Genomic DNA, 21,590 nt, shown 5'->3' on the forward strand with positions numbered 1-21,590 from the left:
CAATGAAGTGGGGGAGGGGGTGGGTGGCCATTCATCCAAGGAGTGGTAGGACCAGGCCTTGCTGAACCCGTGACCTTTTTGAACATGTTCGGACATGAAACACCACCAAACCCCCCGTGGGGTGGGCCAGGGTGCACGTGGCTTCACTCACCAGGAAAGGTGTGCAGACCCAGGTGAAGGTTCCCACGGCCGCCAGGTAGGCCGACTTCTTGAGCACCTTCAGCTCCTCCTGCCTGATGGCCAGCACCTGGTCCTTGAAGGCCAGTTCCCAGGCGTAAAGCTTGAGCACTTTGATCCCATTGAGAATCTCATTCATCAGCTTAATCCGATTGTCTTTGCTCTTCATGTGGGCCACCTTCAGAGACAAGAGCAGTCAACACCACAGTGGAGGACCCCCTTCTGGCCCCATGGGAGAACGGGGCCTCCAGAGGGTACAAAAGCCAACCCCGAAATCCCTATGAATCCTCCTCCTTTTGACCCTGAGAGCACAAAGGACTCCTTTACCGAGGGAAGAACCTGCTTTGGATCACGTTAAATGGGACATTGATTAAGACACCTATTAAACTTAGATCTGAGAAGCAGAACAAGAACAACCCTGCGGTGTCCAGGGAAGGAGGGCAGGGACCCTACTCTGCTGATCCAAACACAAGAGAGATAACGATGCTGGGGTTTTGGGTTTTGTTTTTTTTCTTCCCGTCTCCGTTTCCTTAGTTTCTCTACATACTGCCTGTTAAATAGCACTGGGCGTCTTCCAGATGCCGAGCACTTTTCTAAGCACTGGGCATGCATCTAGCCACTTCATGCTCATAAGAACTGTGGCTGAGGGCTCCCGTCATTCCTGGGTCATGGATGAGGTTGCTTTTAAGTCCAGGAAAGTCAAAGCCAGTGACTGACGCTATTTCAAAAAAAGTGGGCCACTCAGGGAAGCCTACTACACAGCATTCAGAGGACGAAAGGTGACAGGGCCCCTTTCTTGCCTAACCCCCTCCCACCCGCACCTGCTGAGGCCTCATTCCAACAGGTCCCTGTCCCGGGACTCATCATTAGCGCCGTCAAGCATTCTTATTTGCAGTTCCACAGGCACATCATAAAGAGCCATCAACAGGGGAGCAGAGAAGTCAACTCTGGCCCCTCTCAGTTACAGACCACGTGGTGCCAGTTCAAGAGAAAGAAGTCACATTAGACGGAAAGATCCCTAAGACGTGGTCTCAAGTGATCAGACCAGGCTGCAACACGGGCCACGTGTGTAACGACAAACATGGTGGTGACACCATAAGGAAACACACCCGGGCCCACCACGAAACCTAACTGTAAAATCGGAGCTCTCTATCAATACACGGAAAGTTCGAGAAGGCTTTGCTTCAACAGGCTCACTGACACGGAGAGGAAAGGGAAGCGGATATTCCCTTTTAATCTATTTCTATCAATGGAACATTTTTTATGATGAGAAGGCAACAGCTCTGTCACTTGGATACTGAAAAACTTAAAAAATACAAAACACTGCTGAAGAGAGTTGAACACTGAGCCTAGCATAAGGTAAGAGAGGGAAAAAGTAGTCAGGGAGTGATGTTTACTCAACTCTTGAAAATGCACAGAAAACACGTAAATGATTGCATTCCGTGGGAAATAAGGAACTTCCCAGAGGCTCACAGATGTGATTCTGGTCACTGGCCTCGGAGGTCTAGCTATTTCAAGGGCTCCTAACCTTGGCAGTCCATCAGAATCACCCAAGAAGCTTTAAAAACTGATGCTTGGGGTCTCACCCACATGAAATGAACCAGAATCCCAGAAATGGAGCCCAGGTATCAGCATTTGGGAAAGCTCCTCAGGGGATTCGAACAGGCATGAGGAGCTGAGAACCCCTCCGGGGCCTGCGAAGAACTCAGCTAGAACCCAAATGGAAAGGTCTCGACAAGAGCGCAACTTGGAGCCCGATGGCTCCAAGACCTACCTGGTAGGTCTTGGTCTTCATGGCCATCACGGCATTGACAGGAACCATGAGGATCATCACAGCCACGCCAGCCAGGACGGACGGGCCCAGGTTCTAAGGAAGAAAGAGAACAGAGGTCTTCAACAGGGGGCTTCCCTGGCTGAGCCACCCCACGCCGATCCTGCAGACCGGGCCGATCATCTTCAGAGCAGCTGCGTCACTCTTACCCAGCGACAGGCTTATAAGAACATTCAGATTTATTTGTGAGCCTCCCTTGGGGTCTCACAACCCCTTTAAGAACATGACGGGGCCAGATGAGTTTCGGAAATCAGAACTTCAGAACGGTGGGGCGCCTGGGTGGCTCAGTCAGTTAGGCGGCCAACTCTTGATTTTGGCTCAGGTCATGATCTCCCCTGCTCAGCAGGGTGTCTGCTTGTCTCCCTCTCCTTCTGCTTGAGGGAGAGCTGGGAAGGCCCCCAGCTCTCATGTTTTCTCTAAAGGACTTTAGAAAGGTAATAAAGCATTGAATAGGAAAGAGTTAACACAGCCAGCCTAATGGTTTATCGTGTTTGAAGACCTGCTTATAGATTTGGCCCTTGGCTGCCACCTGGGAGCTTGGATTTAGGGAGGGCTCCCACCATTCTCAGAACTGGTACGAGTGGTTCACTGGGCCTCAACTCTTTGTACAAACGCTATGGCTTATGCTGAAACCCCCTTTGTCTTCTGGGAGTCTAAAAGTCTGGTATGGGCCAGGCAGAGGACACCTGTGCGACCAATCCCCAGTAAAAACCCTGGGCGTTGGGTCTCTGTTAAACTTCCCTGGCTGACAACGTTTCCCGCGCTGTCAGAACTTGTTGCTAGGCAATGAAGTGCATCCGCTGTGAGGCTACTGGGAGAGGAATCCCGAAGTCTGTACCTGCTTCCTGCCACTCCCCATTCCTCCCCCTGTGTATTTAACTCGTTGCTTTCTCCTGCTGTAAAAATGAGAGCCCCAAGTCCTCCTAGCAACCTGGCGTGGTCTTGGGGACTGCTGACCCCGGCGAGTCCATATATTGCATTACACGCCCCCTGAGCCCTAGCACAGCACTACGTCATCAAGGGTACTGACCTCTCATCACCAAAATAGGAGTATTGGCCTGAGAGAATAATCAAGATCCCAAACACTTCCCCTCAGCTCAGGTCAGGTTATAGCACCACATGAGTTAAGGAAAACTTCCACACCTTTTGGATTTGGGGGTATGTAGAGAAGAGGTTGTAGACTTGTTCTATTATCCCAGTGGCAGATAAGGAAACTACCCCTGAGAGGTTAAGATGCCAAGATAAGCTACAGATCTCCATTTTTTAATTTCAACACCTGAAAAAAACACAGCTTGAGAAACTGGCCCAGTGCACGTACTCAATGGATGAAATTACAGGGTAATGTGATTTTTTTCTCCCCCTTAAGCATTTGGAAAACCAGGACAGTAGTCGCTTCTAAGTCAATGCACACAGGGGCACTGGTCCTAGTCTCCCCAAAAAAACTGTTGCTCATAACAGTTTCTGCAAAGTATCTCCAGCCAGTGACAAATTATCCACCTTCAAGAATGAAAGTGATTTCTACCAACAATCTAAAGCATTCAGAATAAACTCTGACAGCAAACAATAATTAAAAGATACTCGGGGCGGGCGCCTGGGTGGCTCAGTGGGTTAAGCCGCTGCCTTCGGCTCAGGTCATGATCTCAGGGTCCTGGGATCGAGTCCCACATCAGGCTCTCTGCTCAGCAGGGAGCCTGCTTCCCTCTCTCTCTGCCTGCCTCTCTATCTACTTGTGATCTCTCTCTGTCAAATAAATAAATAAAATCTTTAAAAAAAAAAAGATACTCGGGGCACCTGGGTGGCTCAGTGGGTTGAATCCTCTACCTTCGGTTCAGGTCATGATCCCAGGGTCCCGGGATTGAGCCCCACATCGGGCTCTTTGCTCGGCAGGGAGTCTGACTCCCTTCCTCTCTCTCTGCCTGCCTCTCTGCCTACTTGTGATCTCTCTCTGTCAAATAAATAAATAAAATCTTAAAAAAAAAAAAAAGATACTCAGTGTGTTTATACCCCATACACCGTTCTATGAACATAACTTGTACCGATTCATTCCTTCATCCCAACATCCCTATGATGAAATGTAACATTACCAGCACCACTTTGCAAATAAAGACACACTGAGGTTTAGTGACCTTAGGGAATGACATCACAAATCTAATCATTGAAGAGGCAGGATTTGAACCCAGACAGTCTCATTCCTGGGCCCACACCACCGTCACTATCCTATACTGTATTTTTTTTAAGACTTTATTTATTTATTTGACAGACAGAGATCACAAGTAGGCAGAGAGAGAGGGAAGCAGGCTCTCCGCTGAGCAGAAAGCCTGACGCGGGGCTCGATCCCAGGACCCTGGGATCATGACCTGAGCGGAAGGCAGAGGTTTTAACCCACTGAGCCACACAGGCGCTCCTCCTATACTATATTTTTAATGGATGAACAGAGAAAGCCGGTTTTCTATCCAAACCAGTGGTTCCCAAACAGGGAACTGTGTTCTTAGTATCAGAGTGAAAAGACCAAGGACACCACTGAACATCCCGTAGTGCATAGGACAAACCCCCAACAAGAAACTATCTGGCCCCAAATGTCAATGATACTTTCAGCAACCCTCATCTAAAACAGAACAATCTTCTTAATGGTTCATAAATCAACCCTAGACGCTGATTCTAAAAGAAATGCTCCAAAAAACTATTTCACCCATGGCTGAAATTTCCGGGGAAGTGGATACCCCATGATGTCGGCCCCAAAAGACATTCAGACTCTGGTACTTATTTCTAAGTTTCGTTTCTAGAAACAATTTATAATCACTCGTCTTCTGCTGTATAAACAGACCAAAAAAAATATGTAAACTACAGTCAAATCAACGGATTATTTGCTGCACACCTATTAAGCACTGGGCCCTGCTGGGACTACACTCGCAGGAAATAAAAAATAAGGCACAAGCAAGACAGTGAAGGGCACTGGGTGGCTCAGTCAGTTAAGCTTCCTGACTTCGGCTCAGGTCATGATCTCAGAGTCTGGGGATCCTGCTCCGCGTATGACTCCCTGCTCCCTGGGGAGTCTGCTTCTCCCTCTGCCCCCCCCCCCCACTCATGCATGAGCATGCGCTTGTTAAATAAATACACAAAATCTTAAAAAAAAAAAACCAAGACACTGAGCCCATGAGTAACCAAGACACTTATCAGGAGAGGAGGAGCAGCTATACCAAGCAGCAAAAAACTATTCCAGAAGGTAACATCAGAGGAGCTCCTTTACTAAATTTTAAAAAGGAAGAAATCCTGGGTGCCTGGGTGGTTCAGACATTAAGCGTCTGCCTTTGGCTCAGATCATGATCCCAGGATCCTGGGATCGAGGCCCGCATCAAGCTCCCTGCTCAGTAGGAGCCTGCTTCTCCCCCTCCTACTCCCCCTGCTTGTGTTCCTTCTCTCACTGTGTCTCTCTCTGTCAAATAAATAAACAAAACCCCCCAAAAAGAAAAGAAAAAAAAGGAAGAAATCCATCTAATCCTGAGAGAAAAGCAATCTGTATCTGGCAGTTGTCACTGCCTTTAAAGATAGGTAGGACTTCATCCTTAGCAAAGGAGGGAAAGGGGTGGCTCAGTGGGTTAAGCCTCTGCCTTTGGTTCAGGTCATGATCTCAGGATCCTGGGATCGAGCCCCGCATTGGGCTCCCTGCTCAGCGGGAAGCCTGCTTCTACCTCTCCCACTCCCCCTGCTTGTGTTCCCTCTCTCACTGTGTCTCTCTTTGTCAGATAAATAAACAAAATCCGCCCCCCAAAAAAAAGAAAAAAAAGGAAGAAATCCATCTAATCCTGAGAGAAAAGCAATGTGGATCTGGCAGTTATCATTGCCTTTAAAGACGGGTAGGACTTCATCCTTAGCAAAGGAGGAAAAGGGGGGCACCTGGGTGGCCCATAGGGTTAAGCCTCTGCCTTCGGCTCAGGTCATGGTCCCAGGGTCCTGTGATCGAGTCCCGCATCGGGCTCTCTGCTCAGCGGGGAGCCTGCTTCCCCTGTTCTCTCTGCCTGCCTGTCTGCCTACTTGTGATCTCTCTCTGTGTCAAATAAATAAATAAAATCTTAAAAAAAAAAAAAGGAGAGAAAGGAATTCCTGTCAGAAAGACAGACACAGGCAAAGGCTCAGAGTGACAAAGGATAAGGCATGTGTTAGGCCATGAGCACCTCGTCAACTTTTCACTGTGGGAACCTCCCCTCCTCATGTGGAGGGGCTGTCAATCACACCTCCACACTCCCACTGTGGGAGGGCATGTGACCTGGGCTGGCCAGTCAGAGAACTCTGCCTCTTGGTTCACACTGACTGGTACAGGGATGTGCCTGGGACTCTGGCTAAGGAAATGAGGAATGCAATATTCTCTTTTCTCTGACACTGCTCTCAGGAAAGATGGTAAAAGCCCAAAGGTACGGAAGCCACTGAGGGAAATCCGATTGAGAATGAAGTCATCTCAGAGGCAAATAGGGCCGGGAAATAATGAAAGGGTGAGCCTGAGTCCTCACAGCACTGCGTAAACGCCCGGATCCATCCATGCCTAAAACCATACCCTGTGCCCATCAGTTATATGCCCCCACAAAATTCCCTTTACTAGCTCAGCCTATTTTAAAGATTTTATTTATTTGAAAGAGAGAGAGCATGTACATATGAGAGAGAGCGAGCCCACGCAGAGGGGAGGGGCAGTGGGAGAATGATACTCCCTGCTGGGCAGAAAGCCCAATGCGGGGCTCGATCCCAAGATCCTGAGACCACAACCTGCGCCAAAGGGAGATGCTTAACCAACTGAGCCACCCAGACACCCTGCTTACCAACCCTTTTCAAATGGGTTTCTATCCCTTACAACTCGGAGAATCTTAACCAACACAATTCAGGGCTAGTGAATAAAGAAATTTTGTTACTGTTTGGGAGGATACAGTGGGAGAAATATGGCGTGTACTTTACAAGGCTGTTAATTACATACCGTCAAAAATACAAATGCAAACAAGTATCATGCCATCAAAAAGAGCATAAATCCAATGACCAAGAAAACAGATATGACACCAGAAATTGTCCAAGAGACCAGAAAATAAAGTGTGAATGATGTCAAGAAAAAAAAAAAAAAACCCCAGTGAAAGACAGAGGTTCTTATCACCGACACCCACTCCCTCATCCCCACTGCCCACGTGAGGTGGTCCCTCCCTCTGCACAAGGGGAACAAGGTCAAACACACACCAGCCACAGGAGGTAGAGAGCAAGGATGACTTGCAGAGGAGCTGACCAGATCATGTTAATGTACGTGGCCAAGTCCATGAACCTCTGGGCGTCCACAGACATGAGGTTGACAATCTCCCCAACAGTGGAGGACTTTCTGGCTGAGTTGGTGATCACCAAGGCCTGCAGGACAATGGAGAGAGAAAGGTGGTGAGTCTGGCAGGCAAAAACCTTTCCTCCAGGTCCACGTGGAGGAAGAACACAGCTCAGGAACGGAAAACCCCCTCTCTTTTCTCCTGCCTTCCTACCTTCTCTGCGTTCTCAGCTCGTAGGTCCCATCGCAAAGCCCCAGCTCTTATCAATGACAGTCTTTGCCTCATCCTGACTTCCGCAATATGGAAGGGACCCCAAGATCAGCTAAACCAGGGCGTCGTACACTGAAGGGTGCACACACATCACTGGGGAAATTTGTTACAGCGTCGTTTCAGATTTGGCAGGACTGGGGTACGGGCCTGGGGCGATGCATTTCTAACATGCTCCCACACGATGCGGATGCTGCTGGTCCGCAGATCACACTCAAGGAGCAAGGTCAAGGTCAGGGTTTCCCAATCTTGGCATGACTGACATTTGAAGCTGGATACCTCTTTGTGGGACTTGCCTGTGCCTTATAGGGCGTTCACCAGCATCCCCGGCCTCTAGCTAGACACCTCCATCTCTGGTTAGGACAACCAAAAACCAAAAACATCTCTAGACATCTTCCAAACATCCCCTGGAAGGATAAAATTGTCCTGATTCTCAAACATGGTTTCACACTATTGCCTGGGGAATTTAAGAAATAAAGATGCCTAGGTCCCACCCTCAGAAATCCTGATTTTGTCGGTCTGCAGAGCAGGCTGGGCAGTGGGAGTTCTTGAAGTTCTCCAGGCGAGTCCAACTTACAGACAGGGCTTAGAACCAACGAACTGGCCTCTCTCTCCTGACTACCTGCTAGGGAGTGTTTTCTCCACTCACCCGGCCCAAACAGTGTCTTCGCCCCAGAAGCTAAGAAATGGAAGGAACCAAGAAATTCCCTTAAAGCTGGACTGCCTAAGTGCCTAAGCACTCCACTATCCAGGGAAAGGACCACCTGCTCAGTTCAAATGGAGAGTCAGAACAAGCTCAAATAGAGTATCAATGGCCATGACAGCATGAACATGCATTTTCCCAAGTTGAATGCCACCTAAGAAACTCCCTTCCGCATGGCTGACACAGGCCTCAAGGACACGCTACACATCAGCTTTGATAAGGTCTCACGCCTGATGGGCAACTGTGGCCAGCTGCGGTCCTGTGGGCTGGCCTCCTGCTACTGCTCCAGAAGCTGGGCTTGAAATCCTCATGGTGGCCTTGGGGGTGACCTAGCCAGGTCCCCACAGATTCTGAGGCTACATACACCCGGAGACGTCAATGTGAGGCCCTGGGTGTGAGGACCGGCCTTTACCTGCTTTCCAGGAGATCCCACCCACCTTCCGGTTGACCCCACCCACCTTCCGGTTGACCCCACCCACCTTCCGGTTGACCCCACCTACCTTCCGGTAGACAGCACCAATGACAGCTGTCTTGATCCTCATGCCGCTGACGAAACAGATGTGGAAGTACTGGTGCAGGACGAGGGTCTGGAGGCAGGCGCTGACGAACAGCAGCACGGTGTAGAAGTAGCCCTGCCAGTCCGGGGCCTCCTCATCGTTCACGAAGTTGATGAGCAATCTGAGGGAGCAAGGACGGAAGGACCGGAGCCTGACGCACACGCGCAGGGAACAAGTCCTCTCACATCCGCATTTTGACTCTCCCCGAGCCAGGTGAGGCGCGTGTTATTCCTGCCATTTTATGCAGGGAAAAACAAACCCACAGGGGTGATGGGGCCGTGCAGGTTGTCCCAGCAGGTGCAGGTGGCTTCTCGGACCGACTGCTCTGGCTCATCACCAGAGAGCCACTCGCAGGTAACCAGAGAGTATGTTAGGCAAAGGTAGGAAGGCAAAGACGAGGGGCGGGTGGCCCCCCCAGAGGTAAAGAGAGGTAAAGAGAGAGAGGAGGGAGGGGACCTCCTTGTAACCTTCTGCTTTCAGGCTGCAGTCTGACACAATCTGGCTCGTTTTCTCGTTCTCGGTTTCCCTAGACATTCCTTTCTCCTCCTCTGGCTTCAGGGGAAGTTGGTTTCGGTTACTTGCAACCAAAATGGCCCGAGTTCAGATGGGTCAAAGCAAAGTATTGGGCAAAGTGGGAGAAGACAGAGAGGCTCGGCTGTAATTAAGCCCGTGGGGCACCCCACGTGACCCCAAGGCAGAGGTTAGGAGTACCGCCTGTGGAAGGTCAAGAACACAAAAACTTGCCCAGCTGAGAGGGAAGGGGTCTTACCTTAAAAGCTCTGGGCCGGCAAACATCATCAGGTCGTGGAGGGCCTTGAATAAGAAGCTCATGAGGAAGTAGGGCCCGAAGGTCTTGTATAACACCTTGAACAGAGACGGCTCCCGCCCCTTCTGGGGGTACTTGACGATCAAAACCTCAGCCTCCTCACTCACATCCACCTGCGAGCCCCCTTTCGGCTTGGCGGGATCCTTGGAGGAATATGCCATCTTCGCCTGCTGCCTAGAACACAAGGAGTGTGGACCGGTTGTGGGGTCTTCTGGAGACTCCGCCGGCTGGCCAGGGATAAGCCCCCAACACCCAACCCTCGGGGAGACCAGCTCGAGAAAGCCAGTCACTGCAGAGAGGCAGCTTAGCACGCTGCTTCGGAGCACAGACTTGGGGCCCTGGCCGGCCAGCTGTGTGGCTTTCTGGCAAGTTCCCTAACCAGCCCAGGTTCATTAAATGGGGATACAAGTAGGATCTGGCTCACAGAGCTGCTGTGGAAATTAGTGGGTTAATACACACGAAGGGCGCTGAAAAGTGCAAGGCCCACAGCGATCTACAGATGTGATGGAGCAGCAGACTCCGTGCTCAGCTGGGAGTTTGCTTGAGATTCTCTTCCCCTCTACCCCTCCCCAGCTTGCACGGATGCATGTGGCGCTCTCTCTCCTAAGTAAATGAGGAAAGATGAAAATCTTCATGACCTTGGCTCTGGCAATGGATTCTGAAATATGACACCCAAACCACAGGCAACAGAAGAAAAAATAAGATCACCTGGACTTTGTCAAAATAAAAAAAGTGTCGTGTATCTAAAGATACAATCAAGAAAGTGAAAAGACAACCCACAGAATGAGAGAAAATATTTGCCAATGAAATATCTACTTGTAACCAGACCATGTTAAGGGGAAAAACCCAATTTAAAAAGGGCAAAGAAGATATCAAATGGCCATGACATGTTGCTTGACATCATTCATCATCAGGGAAACATAAACCAAAACCACAGAACAGTATTACTTCACACCCACAAGGGGTATCATCAAAAAGCCAGATAGTAACAAGTGTCTGCAAGAACGTGAGAAACTAGAGTCCTCGTACGGGGCCCTGCACAGTCCCCTCCCACTCGGACGAGGATATAGCAGAAATCGTGGAGTGCACTTCTAAGATTAGGTCACAGAAAACACAGTGGCTTCTGTCTTGCCCTCTCTTGGATCATTCATTCCAGACAAAGCCAGCTGCCCACTGGAGGAGCCCCTGTGATGAGACACTGCCAAGAGCCAGCACTGACTTACTTGCCGTGTGCAATCGGAAAGCAGGGCCTACAGTCCCAGTCGAGCCTTCAGATGATGTGGCCCCAGCTGACAGGGCGACTGCGACTTCAGGAGCCGCTGACCCAGAACCACCCCGCTAGGCTGGATCCCTGATCCAGAGAAACCATGGGAGATAGTAAATGTTCGCTGTCATTCTCAGCTGCTAGGTTTGGGGCAACATATTACACAGCAAAGACATACCTCCTAACCCTGGTCTCCAAATTAAAGTCAAGTCAGCATCTTCAAATGGCCCGACGTGGGCTCCTCCACCCAAACATATGCTTCATCCTCCCCTAACCAAGTATCTGCAATTTATAGGATCCTTCCATGGCGTAAGCGTACTGAATGGCATTCAGTTTCAGAAGGCTCTCCCTTGTCACGTTGACGCCACACACTTGACTATTTAAACGACCTGTCACTCTCTCTTAGCAAGCACAGCTTTCTAACCTGCCTTGGCTCAATTCCCACCCCAGGAAAGGCCCAGAAACATGGGAATCTCCTCCATGCTCTGGGTCGATCAGGCATGTGTCCTGTCTGTCCCCACCCAGGACATATGTGGGCACCCAACCACTCTGTCCATGTTCACAGCCTCTGACCCATGCAAATGACCACCACTGGGGCATCCTCCTTCCTGCTCCTTCATTTCCTCCCACTTTTGTTCCCTGACATCCAAGTTCCTCCACAGCAGCCAGTGGGACCTTCCTAAAAACACATCCTCCTACTTCAACTCATAGCTTCCCCACTGCACCCAGAATAAAACCTAAACTCGGTCTCAAGTTGTATAACTTCCTATGTGTGCTGTAACAAATTACCACACGCTGAGTGGCTTACAGCAGCACAAATTTATCATCTCATAGTTCTGGGGGTCAGAAATCTGAAGGGGGACCACAGGGCTACATTCCTTCTAATCTGTTTCCTGGTCTTTTCCAACTTCTGGAACCCTCCTACATTCCCAGGCTTGTGGCCCCTTCCTCCAGTTAAAAGGCGGTTATAGCTGCAGAGCATTCCCCACCCCCATCCCCCACACCCTGACTTCCTGTTTCCTTTTACAAGGATCCAGTAATCATATCAGGCCCTTTGCCAGGTAAAGTTCTGGGGATCAGGCCATGGACATCTTTGTGCATTATTCCACCAACCACATTGTCAATGTCACTGTGCAAGACCTTCCCAACTCCCTTTATTGACCTGCCCTAAAGCTGCCCTTTTCCTACTAGGATTTTTAGTATAATTCCTTTTAGCACAGGCAGGCCTCCTTGGCAAGGAAGAAAGAGGGCTAGGCAGAGAGGAAGGGAGTGGCTCAGCCCTCCCCTGTTCATTCTCTGTACCACTTCCTAAACCAGACCCAGCCCTGGGCCTGCGTGGGCTGCTGGTGACCCAGGGCTGTTTCCAGTGGCCGAGAGACAGGTGCCAAAAGGTCAGGGAGAAGGTCCAGGGCAGGCAGAGAAGAGGAAAGTTCATGCCTGGGTGGACATGGTCAAGGTCAAGAACGGTGGGAAGGATCAGCTAAGGCCAAATCAAGAAAGAAAACTATCCCATTAACAAGAAGCCCACAAAGGAGGGAAGTGCTCCACGACCAGAGAGGAAGCAAGCCGGGCATCTGCGAGCTCTGGCTGGGAAGGACCAGAGGAATTCTCCAAAGGAAAATTGGAGGGGAAAGGTCTGAGTCAGGAGAAAACCATCCAGAGCAAAGGAACAGAAAGGGGTGGGTAAGCTGAAGGCTGGGAAGAAAAAGAGCCTTTCTGAGTAGATGAGATTCCAATGTGGGCAGAGATGCCCATCAGTCACTTGTCCACTAATGAACTAAACACATGTTCGGGTCAGACCTGGAGCCCCACTATCACAGAGCCTCATGAGAGGAAAGGATGCCCAGGGATCGAGCCCCACATCCCGCTCTCTGCTCAGCAGGCAGCCTGCTTCCTCCCTCTCTCTCTGCCTGCTTCTCTGCCTACTTGTGATCTCTGTCAAATTAGTAAATAAAATCTTAAAAAAAAAAAAAAAAAAGACTTTTAGCTGGTGCTATCATGGGGGCTTCCCAGGGGAGGTGACATCATAGCAGTGACCTGCAGGATGGGAGAATCAGGAGAAAGAAAGGATGCTCCAGACGGAGGGAACAGGGTGAGCAAGGCCTGGAGCTAAGGACTGGAAATGAGGTTTGGCAGCCCTTTCTCAGAATCGGTGAGAACCTCAGGGTGACCTGAACAGGACTGGGAGCAGACGACAGGGGGCTCGAACCAACCAAAGAGCAGCAAGACACTACAGAGAACTCTGTCATCCGTCACATAGAAGGGCAGACCTGACCTACAAATGCAGAGAATGCATTTTACAACCTTGGGGCACATTTTCACTCTTCTTAGTGCTAAGGATATACAGAAGGACAGTCTCGGGAATCACAGTGGGAGTGGCAAGGGTCCCCCTCCCATCCCACCCCCTTGGTAGCCCTGGCAGGATTTTAAATGTGCTGCTTATGAATCCAAATGACTCAAACTTCCCCCACCACCCTACCCTTTTTTCAAGGTTTTTTTTTCTTTTTTTTTTTTTTTTTTACAGTGCTTTCTGTTCCTCAAAAACAGAGCTTTTCAAAGGGAATTGTTTTGCAAATACCGTATTCTCTGATTATCAACGACTGAGCTAGAAACCAGACCTTCTGTGACCTAAGGACCTTCAGTCCCCCAAAAACAGCCCAACAGGAATCGCCGTAGATTGAAAAGCCTGCCCGAAATCACCCAGATCTGGAATCGAACTCCATTTTCAGACATAAATCCGTAATATCCATAGTGTGTATTTTGTAGTTTTAAGTTTAAATACACCTTGAATTTTTTTTCAGGAATGTAATTATTTTTTTAAGATTTTATTTAAAGATTTATTTTAAATCTTTATATCTTATATTATTTAAATTATATTATATTATTATATTATTATATATATTAATTGTGTTAATTATATTAATTAAAATTATATTTTATATTATTTATTTTAAATCTTTATATTTATATAGATACACATATACATCTATTATATAAATATATATTTATATAAAGATTTTATTTAAAGATTTTATTTGACAGAGAGAGAGATCACAAGTAGGCAGAGAGGCAGGCAGAAAGAGAGGGGGAAGCAGGCTCCCCGCTGAGCAGAGAGCCCAATGCGGGGCTCGATCCCAGGACCGCGAGACCATGACCTGAGCCAAAGGCAGAGGCTTAACCCACTGAGTCACCCAGGTGCCCCCAGGAATGCAACCATTATTGAAAAGAAGGGGAGACTGTATTTTGTTCAGAATTTAGCCAAGTGATGGCCATGACTCTGCAAAACCTCTTCTGTGAGGGCAACTGACGGTGGGTCTGAAGATCGGGAGGGATTTGCAGCTGTCACAGGGAACCCTCCCCTTTGGGACAAGCAGCGACTCTCCATTCTGTTCTCCCAGCGCGCACGCGCCTGAGCATCTACTCACTGAAATACACACTGTCCTATGACAAAACTGTTTCAGATTTCCTCAGAAGTCTAGTGAGAGCATTTTGTTAATTTTTTAAATTTTAGCTATGCGGGTGGGCTATTTTTACTGATCGATTACCTTAAAGTAACTGTACTGATGTTGGAAAATCTTTGTATTCAAGGCAACAGTGAGTCTGCAAGGTTCAGAACCACCGCTCAGCACACATATGCTGGCGCTTTGTGTCGTTTTTTGGTATTTTCTGTCTGCATTCCTTTACAAAATAGAGACAATTAAGCAAAAATGGCCACCCTGTCCTTAAGCATGTTTTCTGCCTTTTAAAAAACATCTACAGCTTAAATGAGGTGTAACTGACATATGCTCAGTTGCACATATTGGGAGTGTATGAATGGATGAGTTTTGACCTACATGGACACATAGGCCTATGAAACTGTCTGCAAAATCAAGGCGGTGAACATATCCATCACCCCGTACGGTCTGCCAGGGCTCCTCTGTAACTTCTCCCTCCCACCTGCAGCCTGTTCCCCAGCTAAGTGAGGAAGCCTGGCCACAAGGAGCCACACCAAGAAATCCCAGCGGAGAAGAGGATTTTCCCTTCACCCACCATGTCCATCTGGTTTGTGCCTCTAGAGACAGAGCAAATGAAAAGGCAGTGAACCCCCAAGCTGAGAACCCCTGAGGCTGAGGTATTGAGAGAGCCAGTGCCTCTAGGGGTGGCCCATGTTGAAGCCCGAGGAGCCAGGGCTCACCACATCCTGCCAGGCAAGATGGGAACGCCCAGCCCGGTGCTGCGTCCAGATGAAGCAACACCACTCGTAGGGTATTACCTGCCTGCGGTTTACCCATGACCATGACGGGGTTTACCATGATGTTTATAGCACTCAACTGTGGGAAATCCCTCTGAGCAGCAAACAGGGGCTCTGGGGCACGAAGGGACATGAGAGACACAGCCCCTAAGGCCCCACCCTGGTCTCCCTGCCCCCTCTCTCACCTTCCCCAGGGCAGCCCCGCTGGTTAAAAAACAAAACTCAGGACGTGTCACTGTCCTGCACAAAACCCCCCTCTGACTTCTCACTGCACTTAAGATCAAACCTGAACGCACTAGCTTGGCCGATGATTCCCCTGCAAATGCTTCTCCTCCCCTACCGCCTTCCATTCTGCCCCTCACACACTCCACTCAGGCCACACTGCTCCCCCCGCTTCTCCATAAACATGCCAGACCCACCTCTACCTCAGGACCTTTGCATGAGCTCTTCCCTCTAACCATAAAGCCCTTCCCACACACATGGACGCGGGTCACTACTTCCTTCAATATGAACTTCTGCTCAAATGTCGCCTTGTGCGAGTCTGTCCCCAACCACAGCGTCTCTATCAGTTTCCTCAGCCCTCGCTTGCCCCACTTCCTTGCTATCATCTCATAAAATGTGACGCTCTCCAAAACTTTCCCTGTCCGTGTATGTTCGACTTCTGTCCTGTCGGTCTCCTATATGGAAGGTAAGGTGGCCCCCAACAAGGAGCCTCTTTGGTCCCACAGTCTGAATACAGACGGCCTGAACTGACCGCACAGCAGCAGGAGACCTCAGATTTGCTGAACGAATCAGTTAAGGGCCAGGACGGTGACAGACAGGGCTTCTCATTCAAGCCTGGTCCCCCTTCCGCAGAGCCTCAGAGGCAACCTCTCCCACGCCATCCACAGTAACCTGCTCACCCAGAAGGGTGGACCCAGGGACCCGCCTCTGCCTGAGAACCTCCTACGGGGCCACGGGCACCAAATTCAGACCAGATTCAGGAGGAGCCATACGTGCCCAGAACACCGCCCATCTCGCAATGCCCGCCCACAGAGGCTTATGGCTCGACCTGCCTGCCCTAAGACAACCTCTCCTGTGTCCGTGGCTACCCCGAATGGGCCACCAGCTCAGCATCACAAGGGCCTCTGCTGGTGTCCTAGTAGCCAACAGGATGAATATCCTCAGTTCCCAGCCCCAATCAGGCCTGACCGAAGATCCATAACCTGGGTGTTCTGGCAACTGGACCTCCAAGTCCAAGGTTCTTCTCCCAGAAGGACAATTGGTCTGAGAGATCCCATACAGCAGGCTGACCCCATCGTCAGCCAGTGCTAAGAGGTCAACTACAGGCCCACCCCATAAAACCACAGGAGGAAGGACAGCCACTTTTGGTTCTGTTCCTGCCACAACCCTCTACCACTCCCACATCACCCATAAGTTCTCAACTGCCTCCTCTGGATGTGGGACACAGGCCAAGGCCCATGACCTACCCTCCTGTAACAGCCACCTTCCTTTCTTATCAGCACGTAATACAATGCTGCTTCACATAACTGAGGACGTCTTAGGTTTGATGAAATCAAGTATGTGCTGGGGAGGCCCTGGCCTGATTCCCAAAATAACCTGGTAAGAGGTCACGGGATGGCACGCAGCCCATGTGGGAGGCGTGTCTGAAACTCAGGATACTGGGCCGCCTGCAGGGCTCAGTCGGTGAAGTGTCTGCTTTCGGCTTAGGTCACAATCCCAGGGTCCTAGGATCAAACCCCACATCAGGCTCCCTGCTCAGTAAGGAGTCTGCTTCTCCTGTCCCTCCTCCTGCTCACACATGCTCTCTAATAAATAAATTAAAAATCTTAAAAAAGATACATAAATAAAATAAAATTCAGGACAACAAATGTGACCCATAATGCAAACTATGGGCTCGGGGTGATCGCAATGCGTCAGCAAGGGTTCATCAATTCTCACAAATATCCTTTCTGCTGGGGGACATTGATAACAAAGGAGACTATGTATGGGAGAAGGGGGGCTTACACACAACCCTCTCTGCCTTCCACTGTGAAAACTCAAGTCTAGGGGCACCTGGGTAGCTCAGTCGTTGCATATCTGCCTTTGGCTCATGTCATGATCTCGGGGTCCTGGGACTGAGCCCCGCATGGGCTCCCCGCTCAGCAGGGAGTCTGCTTCTCCCTCTCCCACTCCCCATCCCTGCTCGTGCTCCCTCTCTTGCTGTCTCTCTCTCTGTGTCAAATAAACAGATACAATCTTTTTTTTTTTAATTTTTTTTAAAGATTTTATTTATTTGACAGACGGAGATCACAAGTAGGCAGAGAGGCAGGCAGAGAGAGAGGGAGGGAAGCAGGCTCCCTGCTGAGCAGAGAGCCCGATGCGGGACTCGATCCCAGGACCCTGAGATTATGACCTGAGCCGAAGGCAGTGGCTTAAACCACTGAGCCACCCAGGCGCCCCTAAACAGATACAATGTTAAAGAAAAAAAACAACTAAAGTCTATTTTATTTTTAAATGCAGCACAGTCCAAAGCACCCTTGGTGAGGGCTTCCTTGACAGAACACCTGCTGAAGCGATGGGCTTGGTGAGTCGAGGCCAAAACACTGAGAAGAGCAACGACACTCAGGAGCCCGGACGTTCCTGGTTAGACAGGCAAGGTGGCGCTGTCTCAGGCAGGGCAGGGCTGCGCACTCCAGGCACGCACTTGCCGAGGGCCCAAGCAAACAGCATCCATCTTTTGCTCTTGTCTACCCAGACTGTCTTAGCTACGTGGAAGACTCTTCCTGGATTTTGCAGATGAGCCGACCACGGCTGGGAAGAGGAAAGCAGCTCGCCCAGGACCCGGAAGCTAGTCGGAGGGGACGCCGCCACCATTCTGCACCGTGGTGGCAAGAAAAGGGGGTGACCCAGTGGTCCTAGAGAACGCCTGGCAAGAGGCTCGCACTTACCTTTTGGATTTGGCACACTCCTTCTTCCAGTTCTTTACCAAAACGGGCACAACTTGCTCAGACATGTCCTCCTTATTCAGGGACCAGAGGTCAGTGCTCTCCAGTGGCTGGCGGTAGCCGCGGACCATCAGCCTGAGGCCAGAACACCAGGGGAAGGATATGAGAGTCGCAGCAAGAGGACGATGACCCTTGTCGCCCACACCCGCCACGCCAGCCCGCCACCACGGACAGCAGCACGCACTTAGGAAAAACACAACATGCACAGGACATCTGGGCACACGAAGGCATAACACCTAATTCTGTTAGGTTGCCCAGGAAACATGGCTTCGTTGTTCAAAGACACAGAATACTCAGGATACGGATTTTACAGTGGCTCCCATTTACTTTAAAAATGTGTTTTTAGACTCAGTGGCAAAGCAGTCATCATTGTCAAATCCCAAGGATAAGTTCGCTGAGTTTGATTAGACTTGCTTTCCATGTGTTTGGACACTATCGTGAAGAACGTAAACCTGTGACCATAACTTGTTTTGAAATCATATCAAACTTACAGGAAAATCACATGAATTGCACCCAGAGCCCCTACTTACCCCTCCCCCAGCCCACCGCTGCTAACATCTTACCATATCTGCTGCACTCTTCTCTCTACCTATAAATATACACATACAGACTTTTTCTCTGAACCCCTTCAGCGGAGGCTGTGGACGCAGCATGCCTGCACCCCTGTTACCGTGTGTCCCCTTAGAAAAAGGGTACGCTCTCTCAGAAGCCAGAGAGCGACTCAGGAAAATCAGAAATCTAACGATGGCATGACCTGCAGTCCACACTCCAATGACCCCAACTGTCCCCGAGATGTTCCTTAACTGATAATGTGAACAGTATTTAATTGGAAAAAAAAAAAAAGATGTCTGTGCAAAGTTTATAAGGACAAGGAACAGTGTCCTTAACTGTTAATCTGAACAATATTTAATTTAAAAAAAAGATGTCTGTGCAAAGTTTATTAAGACAAGGAACAGTGCTTATGGGGGGAAAAGGGATTTGTATAATCCTGGGTAAAATGCGACATCGTGCAGGAAGAAACGTGTGGAAAAAAAAGACAAAAGGGAGCCTAAAGTGAGCAGGTGCCTTGGGCGTTTCTGGTTGTGGATCTACGCCTGTGTCTTGTACCCACATTTCTTACAGGGCATGGGCATTATTTTTCTAATGGCAATTTTATTTCTCGGCCAACAACTATAATTAACCTGATGTTAAAAAAACAAAACAAAACAAGCAAAACAACCCAAATCCGAAAGCCAAGAGCACATGGCTTCTAAGTGCCCTGGGTGAAGCCACGCACAGAGATGCTGCAAGCCATTTATGGTTCACACGTCAAGTCTGTGCACACGGGCAGAGGGTCCACGTCTGAGCCCCAGGGCAGGCATGCTCAGCACGTGCGTTGAAGGGCTGACAGAGGGACAGCAGGCCCGAGGCACCGGCCTGGCCTTACCCTGTAATCCACCAGAAGGTGACTCTGGAAAGGAAGGAGGCGCTGGATTCCGGGCAGGGATTCTAGTGGAGAGAACACAGGGGGTGGGAATAAACAGGAAATGATCGATTAAACTTCTCGTCTAGGCGCGCTCGGCAACAAGCAGTGAGCAGAGCGCTCTTATTCTCAAAGGACCAGCAGCCCCTGCCCCCACACCGATGACTTGCATCCCAAAAGGGTTTCTCTCCTGAGCCCCAGTGACCATCAAAGAAACACATGGCAACTCACCAGTGTCATCCAGGAAATTATCCTGAGTGTCTACTATGTGCAAAAGCAACAGAGTACGCCACTTACCAGCCCTTATGTTAATTTCCATAGCAACCTGGGGAGTGTGCCCATTACCCCATTCATTCACTGACTCATCCATTCAACAAATATCGTCTGACCACCAGCTATGTGCCGGACACTCTACCAAGAGCCAGCATCATTTTATATCCTCATAGAACCTTATGAGCGTGGGGATTACTATTATTCCTGTTTCATTCGTTCATTCAACATGTATTTTCTGAGCACCTGCTACATGCCCAGTACCTTATACATAAATCTGAGCAGACACAACCCCCCCTTCAGGAAGCCTGCAGTGCACTAGAGTAACAGTAACACCTGCTAACTTCTGTACCCGCTAACTGTGCTGCAAATGCTTTACACACAAGATCTCATGCAATCTTTGCAACCACCCTAGGAAGTAGTTAAAAGCATCATCCTCACTTTGGAGTTAAAGAAACAGAGGAGCAGAGGGATAGAATGGTCTTGCCAAGTTCCCCCCGCTGGAAGCAGAGGACACAGACGGCGAGTCCCTAACAGGCTTCAGAAAGAGACATTAATCAAATGGTCCTGTGAGCAAACACACAACCTCAACTGCCATGAGGATCGTCCCCTGAAAGTAGGTCAGTGTAGCAGTGAGGTCACTGGTATCTTAGTGAGATCACAGCAAGAGAGCCGATAAGCGGATGGGGGCCGATCCAGGAGATGAAGGTCAGAGAAAGCGTCTCTGAGCTGGGGTCTGAAAACTGAGGACAGGAAAACGAGGAAAGGGGGAGAGCAAGGCGGTCTCAGCACCAAGAGTGTGTGTGTGCAAAGGTCCTGTGGCAGAAGCGGGCATAACCCACTTCGGGAACCAAGAAGGGGCTGAGCAGTCTACACTGGAGGCCATGTAAGGGATTCTGGTCTTCATCCCAAGGGCAAAAAGCAAGCTCTCACAAAACCTCTTTCCCAGAGGCACAGAAATGAGCTCCAACCACACACACACACACACACACACACACACACACACACACACGGAAAGGGATGTCCGCATGGAGCCTCAGAGACCACACACAAGGGTCAACTTTCCACACTGAAAACATTCAGATCTATATTGTAAAATATATGCTTTAGTCAAAGGGGGGAGGGGTCACCACGCAGCAATGAGGTCTCTAACAGAAGAGGCTGCTCCATGTTCCAGCATTTTTTCAGAGACAGCCTTGGAAACACACAAACACACAGATTCTGCCAGAGTGGTTTTCCATCCAGGCTGCAGGTGCTTTAAAAATCACACCATACCTGGTCCCCACCTCCCAGAGTCTAATCAAGCTGGTCTGGGGTGAGACCAGGACATCAAGTTTTTATGTTTGCTTTCGCTCCCAGAGTCTCCCTGGCAAAGCGGCTTGGCAGGAAATGTCCCAGATAATCCTCCACTGTCTTCTCACCTGTTACCACGGAAGCTAAAGCCGTGTGGAGTTAAAAGGCCTCAGCCACAACCAGAAGTGGCTCCAAACTTGCCCCAAAAGGGATGAAGGGAGCTGCCATCAGGCCAGTAAGGAGAAATGACTGTGACCATCACGTCTGATTAAAGACACAATCTCACAATGACACTGGGGGGACAAAAAAAAAGGGCAAACCCCTTGGTGCCATTCATGCAAAGACGCACGTGAACTAAGCCACTGTCTTAGAAAACGGAGCAAGGGCAGGAGCCAAGCGTGTTCCCCACCTTTTCTAAATGAACTTCACCAGAGGGT

General features: G+C 49.6%; 1 protein-coding gene across 1 annotated transcript in view; it reads right to left on the bottom strand.

Moving 5' to 3' along the window:
* Positions 1-21,590, bottom strand: part of ABCC1 (ATP binding cassette subfamily C member 1) — a 133,027-nt gene that overhangs the window by 54,378 nt on the left and 57,059 nt on the right. The window contains exons 6-12 of the mRNA XM_045993322.1: positions 19,555-19,616; positions 18,072-18,203; positions 9,590-9,820; positions 8,764-8,941; positions 7,220-7,381; positions 1,952-2,044; positions 152-355 (exon numbers count right to left, since the gene is read on the bottom strand). Of these exons, the coding sequence (XP_045849278.1) occupies positions 152-355; positions 1,952-2,044; positions 7,220-7,381; positions 8,764-8,941; positions 9,590-9,820; positions 18,072-18,203; positions 19,555-19,616 (1,062 nt within the window). The remainder of the gene's footprint in view (positions 1-151; positions 356-1,951; positions 2,045-7,219; positions 7,382-8,763; positions 8,942-9,589; positions 9,821-18,071; positions 18,204-19,554; positions 19,617-21,590) is intronic.

Source organism: Meles meles, chromosome 21 (genome assembly GCF_922984935.1).
Source record: "Meles meles chromosome 21, mMelMel3.1 paternal haplotype, whole genome shotgun sequence".
Classification (NCBI taxonomy): Eukaryota; Metazoa; Chordata; class Mammalia; order Carnivora; family Mustelidae; genus Meles; species Meles meles.